This window comes from Solanum dulcamara, chromosome 10, assembly GCF_947179165.1.
Source record: "Solanum dulcamara chromosome 10, daSolDulc1.2, whole genome shotgun sequence".
Taxonomy (NCBI): domain Eukaryota; kingdom Viridiplantae; phylum Streptophyta; class Magnoliopsida; order Solanales; family Solanaceae; genus Solanum; species Solanum dulcamara.
In genome coordinates this window covers 51,043,572-51,053,870 of record NC_077246.1, presented here as the reverse complement: position 1 = coordinate 51,053,870, position 10,299 = coordinate 51,043,572, and the positions used below count along the sequence as shown (strand labels likewise).

At 33.2% G+C, this 10,299-nt stretch overlaps 1 protein-coding gene across 1 annotated transcript; it reads left to right on the top strand.

Moving 5' to 3' along the window:
• The first annotated feature begins 2,296 nt into the window (after positions 1 to 2,296).
• On the top strand, positions 2,297 to 5,105 carry LOC129871477 (GDSL lipase-like). Its single transcript, XM_055946394.1, has 5 exons — positions 2,297 to 2,694; positions 2,770 to 2,894; positions 3,863 to 4,108; positions 4,202 to 4,466; positions 4,728 to 5,105. Exons 1-5 carry the CDS (start codon positions 2,442 to 2,444, stop codon positions 4,949 to 4,951), a joined length of 1,113 nt encoding a protein of 370 aa, XP_055802369.1. The 5' UTR covers positions 2,297 to 2,441; the 3' UTR covers positions 4,952 to 5,105.
• The last annotated feature ends 5,194 nt before the right edge of the window (positions 5,106 to 10,299 follow it).

The window sequence follows — 10,299 nt, the reverse complement described above, 5'->3', positions numbered from 1 at the left end:
CCCTCGCTAAAGCAATCGCACAAGAGATCAGCAACTCAAATTCTCAAAATCTCAAATCTTCCTAAACAACCCTCGAAATTCATTCGGAATCTCATATACACAAACCATATATGCAACCATACTAAATTCGATGTTTTGGACTCAATAAAATTATCAAAATTCAAATTCAAGGCCTTCTTAACTCGAAATCCGATAAGTTACAACTAAGCTAGTTTCGGCACTTGAATTATCCAAAATACCCTCGGAACCTCTAAAAATATAAAGAAGTCGTATCTAGCATTAGAACCGCCTCCCAAAACCATTGGAATAATCATAAATCCAATCCGAGCACCCGAACTCCATATGTTGACCAAAGTCAAACTTAGATCAAACTTTAACTCAATTTCCAACTTCAAACCTAAATTTCACGTTTTAATTCCAAATCTGATTCCGGTAACTCTGCTAGACCAAATTTCATTTTTTGAAACTGATGAAATCGACGGAATTCCATTCCGAGACTCGAAACTCCAAATGACTCTGAAATTCAAAATTTGACAACTTAAGCCTTTAAAATCTATTTCTCAAGCAAAACCTCATTTTTTCACAAGATTTCTAAAAACTAACTTTCAAACTCAACCAAAAGTGACTTGGGAAAACTAATGGGAGGGATAAAATGGTAATTTTAATAAAAATGTCAAAAATGACCTTCAGGGTCATTACTGTTCTCGTTTTTGTTTGTGAGCTCAAATTAATTCGATTTCATGTCTGTAAGTCTCATAAAAAAAGGAGAAACATTCGATATCAAAAAAAATAATAATCTTTTTACTTGAATTTCAAACTTCTGATTAAGGAGCAAGACAAATTGGGTTGTTGGAATCCTATATATAGTTAAAATGAATGGATTTTATTTAGGAAAAATTATCTAAATACACAACTTATTTTACCATATTTTCTAAACTTTTTCACCATTTGAAAAAATTATAAAAATTTCTACTCTCTTCTATTTTCTGATACATTACTGTACGTGATGTATCGGTCGGATACATCACTTTAGGTGATGTATCAAAAATTCGGATACATCACTTTACGCAATGTATCGATCGGATACATCACTTACGTGATGTATCTGGATGTCTTATACATCACTTTACCTGATGTATCAGTCGGATACATCACTTTACAGAATGTATCAGGACATACGTGATGTATCCAAAAGTGACCAGAAAGAAGGGATTTTTGGTACATATATGAAACTATTCCTTTTTTTTACTGGTATTGACGAATTGTGTTGACACATGAAATATACATTACAGAATGCATTTAATAAATAATTTGAAAATTGGTATATATTGAAAGGCTGGCCGTCTTAACCACTGGGTCACTAAAGTCATTGCTTGGGGCCCCATATATTTTTGGAGGCCTTCATTTTTTTTTTTTTAAAAATATTTATATATATTATTAAAAGAAAATGTTATATGTACTTCTAAATTTAGGAAAAAAGGGTAAGAAGTTAAAAGAATAATTATATGTTCTTGTAAATTTTAAAAAAAGACGGCTAAGAAGTAAAAACAACTTTTATTCAAAGTGCGGTTAGTTTCCTTTTTATAGGGTAATGAACCAATTTTTGGAAATAATTTTCTTATGTGGAAAATTCTCTTCAATAAAGGGAATGAACAAAGAATTCTTCTTATTTACAGCACTAGAGTCGAGTCCTGCAGTCGCCCCAAGGCAGCAGGATATATGGTATAGGGCCCCCTATTTTATCAAGTGCTGGGGTAGGGAAAATAGTCGAGTCGATCAGGGTCGATGATCGGAAGAAGCAAAACGAAATCAGGATTTGGCCGAAAAAAAAGCAAGGCTATGAATACCATGACCGATCACCATCGATAAAGAAGAATCTTTCTAAATCACTTCGTGTCAGCGGGGCCTTCAAGCATCCGAAATACGCTAGAATTGAAAATGACATAGCGTTCTTGATAGAAAATGACGACTCCTTCAGAAAAACAAACTTATTCAAGTTCTTTTTCCCAAAAAAGTTCCGCTCCGACCGCCCAACGAGTCATCAGTAAAAGGACCCTCCCGTACATCCTTATTTATCTCCTAATAGTTTAAGTTCATAATATCATTTACCTTATATTCATCTTTTTTATTTTATTTTATTCAATACTCAATAAAATTTATTGAGTTACTATTATTTACAAGTTAAAAAAAAATAAAATCTGTTTTTTTAGTGTATTCTTCAAAATTTCAAGAAGCGGAACAATCCAACCAATAATCATTATATTTAAGGAACAATAACGTGCAAGTATCCTCCAATATATGCCTCCAATACCAACACACCTTAAATAAAAAATATTTAAAAAGAAAGCGAGTAATGAGATGGCATTATAAAATCCCATTCAGAGTGTATTCAGAACAATTGAAAAGTCTTAATCTTTGTCTACCTTTACCCCTGCCCTCCAATGAGAAATCTATGCTTTCACCTGTGCATTTTGATTTTCCTATCTTGCATTAATTTATCAATTTGTTATTTTGATGAGCAGAACAAATTCAGAGGTCTCTTTGTGTTTGGAGATTCCATGTTTGATCCTGGAAACAATAATTACTTAATGAATCCCTCAGCATATCGAGCAAATTTTAAGCCATATGGAGAATCATATTTTAAGCATCCTACCGGAAGATTTTCTGACGGCCGCCTCATCCCTGATTTTCTTGGTACCTTCCCACTCTGTCTTTATTTTAAATCTAGTTTTACATACTGACGGTGTATTTTTATATTTTTACTATTAGCGGAATTTGCATATTTACCAATGATTCCATCATATTACCAAGCTCTTCACAACCATTCGATTAATCATGGAGTGAACTTTGCCTCTGCTGGTGCTGGTTGTCTAGATGAAACCTACACTGAAAAGGTTGGTAAAACTAAAACATAGTTGTAAACTTCTATATTATAAAATATTATAATTGATGGACTTGATTATCACTCAACTAATAATTATTACTCTTCGTTTCCATTTTATTTGTTACTATTTGATTTGACAGATAGGCTTTTGAAGCTTGTGGTCTAAAACACTTAGATATTTGTGTGACTGAAAATCATTTCATTACGATTTATACGGGTAACTAATTATAATAAGATCGAATTAAAAAGAAAAGAGTGCGCCATAAAATTAAACGGAGGAAGTATATCAGAAAGTCACTTTTTCTTGTGAAAATATTGGATTAATAAGTAAAATGATTTTATGATATAAACAATTATTTGTCGAGTCATTATTTTATAAATTCAATTGATGCAATTGGAAACGAAACATTAAAAAAGCAACAAAAATTTCAGAACGATTAACAATATTGGAAAAGATTTTTGCATATAATTTTTCTTGATTGAACATCTACTATTACTAGAAATAAAGGTTTCTCCCACGGTAAATGAGTGGAAATTTTTTGCTATAGATCATGAGTTTTTCATTAATTTTTCACTGAATCAGTTAATTGGAAAAATGCATCCTGAGAAACAAATCCCCTCTCAAATAATGAAAAACTTCCTAGTTTTTTCATTATTAATGAACTTTCTTTTTCACCGATTCAATCAAAATATATGTGAAAATGAACTCTAAACATTTTTCGACAGAAAATTTCAATGAGAAAATATTGATATTTTAGTTGTGATGGTCTCACTTGACTCCTCACCAATCAATATTAATATTAGAGGAATTTACGTTATATACATACATAAATATACTTTTACGTTCAGTTTCTTATGGTATGTTAGATACAATTTTTACCAAATCAAAAAATAATGTTTATCAAAGAAATTAATTGGCCTTATATGTTCTTTTATACTGGTGTAATATGAAACTTAAACCTTATGTGTTACTTACAGGTGATCAGCCTAAATACCCAATTAGGCAATTTTAAGATTGTAAGAGAAAAGTTGAAGGCACATCTAGGGAAAAAAGATTCAGAGGCATTGTTGTCCAATGCGGTCTACTTGTTCAGCATAGCCAACAACGATTATCTACGTCTTTTTGACATCCCTGATACACCTTCGGACTTATCTTGTTTAGCTTATGCAACAGAGCAGGAATATATAAATATGGTGATGGATAACTTCTTTACTGTCATTATGGTAAAAAAATACATTTACATTAAAAATGTCTATATACATAGATTAGAAGTAATTTGTTGTGTTGTTCTTTATATGATTTCTTTTAATAATCAGGAAATATACAAGTTTGGAGGAAGAAGATTTGGCATCCAAAATCTGCTGCCTTTGGGCTGTTTACCAAGATTTAGGGGTCTTGCTTTTCTTAAGGAAGGTCCTCATAGTGATTGCTTGGATGAACTCAACACCATAGTAAAGAAGCACAATTTAGCTCTTTCACAAAAACTCAAACAGATCAAGAAGGAATTAAGAGGTTTCGAATACTCGCTCTTCAGTGTCTTTGATGCTCTTAATGAACTCTTTGAGAATCCTTCAACATATGGTGCGTTCCTATTACTTTAGCACCTAATATTGCATTATGTACGGTGATGGTGTAGAATTTCTAACCATATTATAATATTTTAACTCGTTATAGCAGATAAACTATCTTATGTTTCCATATTAGTACTCACTTTCCATATTAGCCTCCTTAATTGTCTTCCAATTAATCTGATAACGTGAAATATTTTTAAACTGGTACAACCTAATGTTAGGGTAAATTAAGGAGGCTAGAGATAACAATGATACTTTCATTATGTTAAAGGTTTCAAAGAAGCAAAGGCAGCATGCTGCGGGTTTGGTCCATACAGAGGATTTGGTAGTTGTGGAACGGCAGAGGTTTATGAGTTGTGCAAAAATGTGAAGGAACACGTAATATTTGACTCTTATCATCCCACTGAAAAGGCTTTCCATCACTTTGCACGAGTATGGTGGCAGGGAGATCCAAAATTGGTTGAGTCTCAAAGTTTGAAATCCCTGTTGGCGTAGTCAACCGCTCAGTCTTTGTCTAGTGGACAAGTTAAAGTGTTCACCATTCGCGTACCATTTCATTTTTTCAAGGTTGAGCTAATTCAATTAAAGCTAATGCCATGCTTTTCTGCATCATTAGAAATTTTGATCATCAAATTGTATGTTGTCGCTTTATCTTTATCTTTTTCGATTTTTACTTTTTCTTATTATATTGGGATCAAGTAGAAGACGGAGAAAGATGGAGAACTGAATTCATACCTACTATATGATGGGTATCGTGCTCAACAAGAATGTAAGAAGAACAGAAAAATAGAAAGTTTAAATGCAATAACTAAATATCTGAGACCACATAATTTACCGTGTGTCCTTAAGGATTTTAAACCCCCTACCATATTTGAGGTTGTGGATTATATCCTCCCATGATAAAACGGATATACATGTTAAAGAAGTAGCGGCTCCTCAAACTTCAATAACTTCAGCAAACTCAAAAGTCAGCAACGAAATCACACAAAGACTCAACTTTGTTTCTAAGAAAATATATGCATGAGAAGGAGAAAATTCAATGAAGAAAACTGCGAGGAAGCCTATCTATTTATGGCAAACAATAGCTGTGAACTCACCTATTTAGAACAGACTATCTGTTCAGAACAAGCATGGTGTCTTTTGAGAAAGGAAATGTATTTTTTGAAGCAACATGTTTTTTCCGATATAGTTCCATTAATTTAAGCTTAATTTCATTCCACTAATTAATTAGTTAATCCGGCTCTGCAAATTAATGAATTTATATTAATTCCACAAATAAATTAATTAAATAATTTGGTGAATTAATTTAAGAAAAAAGAAATTAATTAATGAAATTGATAAATAAATTTTGTCTAAGAAATAATCAATCAATCACATCATTTGTTGAAGCCGAAGCCGAAGCCGAGGTCAAGCCTAGTGAGCGACAACGATAACGGTGCAAGGGGCACCCTCTAATTAACCCTTTAAGAGCTAAAAGAAGTATTTCCTAATATAAGGACAAAACTTTTCCTCTCTTCTACCAATGACGGATAAATGACTTTTCATTTTCCTTTCACTTGGTTTGCCCGCATTTCCCAATTCGCACATTACTTAAATTCAACAATCCCCCACATGAATGGGGAATGACTATTGTTTAAAATATATGCATGAAAAACTCTGTGATTCGTAAGTAAGGATTAATTGCATCTGGATAAGTAGTTTTTTTTTGGACTTTCCATAATAAACATATATCGGATATACTAGGTCAATTTGATATCTTTGAACCATCGAGCTTTGGTGTATACCTAGACACCATAAGTCACACAATTTACCCTTTAACTGATTTTGGTTCTTATTGTTTTATTTGTTTCTGCCATGAACAATTTTTGGTCCGTAAGGGCGTAGAGAACTAGCCTTACCGAATCTTCCTTGAAGGGACTTACACTTCACACTTATGTAAGTAATTTCTAAATGTGTTATTTCACAGATACACAATTTTATATACCCTGTATCAATCTTAGAAATCATTAAAAAGTCGTAATGCTTTATCCTAGTTACTAAATATTATCTCATCATGAGAATGGACCATAAAAATTATTTTGACAATGTTGAACTGTCAACAATGACTTTATTTGATCTCCTTGAACCTAGATCTTTGGATCTCCAGTCTTCTAGAAAGAGCTACCACCACAATGATTTGTCCACGACTATATAGTCTCATTACCTTTGATGATCTTTCAACTACCTCTCTAGTTAGGCCTTTTGTAGGTGGATTTGACACATTACATAGTCAAGCGTGATTATTTTACTAGAGAGTATTTGTCTAACGATATTGTGTCATCGTTTTATGTGAAGATACTTATCATTATACATAACGCTCCAAACCCTTTCTATTGGAGCCTGACTGCCGCAATGTTTGCATATAGGAGCCATTGATTTGAGCTAAAATAAAATATCTTCTAAGAAATTTTGGAGACATTCAACTTTTTCACCGACCTTGTCTAAGGTTATGAACTCAGACTCCATTGTATAGCGAGCTATACATGTTTGTTTGGATGATTTCCAAGATATTATTTCTCCACTAATGGTGAAAATGTATCCACTCATGGACTTAGTTTCAGTTGACTAAGTAATTCAATTTGCAGCACTATATCCTTCAACAACTACTGGATACTTGTTGTAATGCAAAACAAAGTTTTGAGTATGTTCTAAATATCTCAAAACTCGTTTCATTGTCATCTAATGATTTTGGTTAGGATTACTTGTGTATCGACTTAGTTTACTTATAACACAAACTATGTCTATTTGGTCATGTACAATTCATGATGTACATCGAACTTCCTAATACTCTGGCATAATCCAATTGAGACTGACTTTTATCTTTATTCTTAGCAAGATCAAGACTCACATTAATGGATGATTTTGCACTTTTGAAGTTTAAGTACTTAAATTTTTCAAGTACCATTCGAATATAATGAGATTGAGACAATGCTAGATCTTGAGAAGTTTTGTCAATCTTAATTCTCAATATCAAATCGGCAACTCCTAGATCTTTCATATCAAACTTACTAGCAATCATACGCTTAGTAGCATTTATGTTAGCAATAGCGTTAATCATTATCAACATATCATCCACATAAACAGATAATGACAATTTTATTTGGAGTGTTCTTAATGTAAACACATTTTCACACTCATTAATTTTGAAATTATTTGACAATATTGTATGGTCAAATTTTGCATCCCATTATTTGGATTCTTGTTTTAGTCCATACAAGGACTTAACAAGTTGGTACACCTTCTTTTCATTTTCATGAATCCTTCCGATTGTTTCATTTAGATTTCTTCTTTCAAATTTCCATTCAAGAAGACTGTTTTGACACCAATTTGATGGATCTCTAGACCATATATGATGTCTAACTATATTAGCACTCGAATTGATGTACTTCTAGTTACCGGTTAGTACGTGTCAAAGTAATCAAGACCCTCACATTGTCTAAATCCTTTGACAACAAGTCTTGATTTATATTTATCAGTTGTGCCATCATCTTTCATTTTTCTTTTAAAATTCATTTGGAACCTAAGGGTTTATTTTTGGAAGGAAGATCAACCAATTCCCACGTATGATTATTAATTATGGATTCAATCTCACTATTGACTGTCTCTTTCCAATATTGTGCTTTTGAAGAAGCCATAGCTTCTTTGAAAGTTTGAGGATCACTTTCTAATAAAAATGTTAAAAATTATGATCAAAAGAAAGTAGAGGTCCTTTGATATTTTATGCCTCTTGGATTTTTGATGAGTTGGGTATTTTGACTCATTTAAGGCTTGTTATTTAACGAAATTGTATCCTTTTTGCCTATATTGTGTCCATAACTAAAGTTAAAGTATTGATTTGCAGATATAAAGGATTAAGGACAAGGAAATGACTCTACATTTTTAAAAAAAAGCCAAAAGGTTGAAAAAATAGTGAAAAAGGAAGGCTGACACTCACAAAGAGGTACTCGATGACTCACCAAGTGGATTATGTGGTCGCCGAAGAGACTTGAAATAAGGGCCAATAGTTAAACCAACTTGGCGAGCTAAAAATTTGAATGACGACTCACCCAAGAGAAGGGCGAGCAGGATCAGGCTCGCCAAATAATACTAAAAATCTTGCTTAGAAAAAGTGGCGAAGTGGCGAGGAAAGTGTGAACACAATGACTCGCTAACATGGAATGCCAGCTCAATTGATCTCCCTAAGAACTTCAGAGATGTTTGAGCAGAAACTAGGGCAAAAGGCAAGTATTAGCTCCAAATGGTGACTCACCAACCAACCTAGTATGCGGGATCCTTTGAGCTTGCCAAAAGGGAGCCTGAGCACTGACGAACTGGAGCAACTAAAAAGCGAGAAGACCTTCTCCTTGGCGGCTCACCAAATCCTTGGATGAGCAATACTAATGTCGCTGAAGTGGTTCTGAAGTGAGTTTTCTTCCACATTTTGAAGAAAGTATAAATAGCTCCAAAGAAAGAGAAATTGGCATCTTTACACTGCTCTGAATTCTGAAAGAAGAACCTTTTAACTCATTAGAGTTTTGAACTTTGTTTTTGATGAAATTTGGGATTTTAGCATTGGGTACTTCAAATTGAAAGTGTAATTCAGCTGAAACTAAAGGGAGACAACTATTTCAGATAATTCTCTTTAGTTTTGTAATGTGTAGCTAAAACCCCTGCCTTCTAAGGGGGTGGTAAGGTAGTTGAATCTTACTTTTGAACTTGGTTTTGTATACTAGTTCAATATTGTGTTAATTTGAGATGATTTTTATTAATTCAACATGTTTTAACTTATGAATTAAGGTTCCAAAATTAGGTTTACTTTGTATGTCCATATTTTCTTGAGAGGGTTGTATGGAGTGGGTGAATTAATGAATAGTCGTTGATCCGTGTCAATTGTGAATTTCTCTCTCGATAGGAAATTATGCTAAGGTTTGGATTGATTTGTGCTAGTACCCATGTGTAGGTTTGAGAGAGATTGAATGGAAAGTATATTAGTGATCGAAAGATGCATGTTGAATGTTTCCTTAATCTAGCCTACTCATCGATAATTAACTACATTGAGCTGTACTTTTACCCTTGTTTGAACTATGATTCTAACTACTCACCTCACCTAGAAGTCTCTCATCTACTTTTTCAAACTCCGTGATCATTGTCCTTGTTAATGATAGACTACTAAACTCTCTTTATTAATAATTAAAATTTACCGATTTATATTATGTTACGCTTTTTTTATTTTGACTCTACAAGAAGTTAGAATACTTTCGTACTTCATATTCGAATTCTTTTTAATACCATTCCTTGTGGGGTTCAACCCCGTCCTTATACATTAGGTTTATACTTGCGAATGATCGCCTTTACGTTTAATCATAAGAGGTATACTTGAGCATTATCAAAAATGGCACCGTTGCTGGGGAACGGTGATTAGAGTTCTTTTATTGAAGTTTGTTCATGATTTAGTTTGTAGTAGAACTCTCTTACTATTATTTTTCTTATTTTTGTTCTTGTTAGGTGAGGATATGAGTATTCACGGGAATAACGCTGCTAGTCTACATGGTCAAAATTACTACATCGGTAACTTGAATTATGTCAATATTGACCAAATAAGCAGTTCTGGTGCCATCAGGTTGCCCCCAACTGTGGGCAATATGATATTTCATGTGACCGGGACGATGCTTCAGTTGCTACAGATGAAAGGCTTCTTCGGGGGACTTGCTTATGAGGACCATCATGATTACATTCAAAATTTCTTGCATGAGTGTAGTCCATTCTCCTTCAAGAACATCTCTCAAGAGTCCATCCGAATGAAGATATTTCCCTTTTCTCTAATG

What these genes read in the sequence shown, in the direction of transcription:
- LOC129871477 (XM_055946394.1), top strand. Translation starts at nt 2,442, where the DNA reads ATGAGAAATCTATGCTTTCACCTGTGCATTTTGATTTTCCTATCTTGC. An exon ending in ATGAAACCTACACTGAAAAG is followed by an intron (nt 2,895 to 3,862) that starts GTTGGTAAAACT and finishes TGTTACTTACAG; the next exon opens with GTGATCAGCCTAAATACCCA. An exon ending in TGAGAATCCTTCAACATATG is followed by an intron (nt 4,467 to 4,727) that starts GTGCGTTCCTAT and finishes ATTATGTTAAAG; the next exon opens with GTTTCAAAGAAGCAAAGGCA.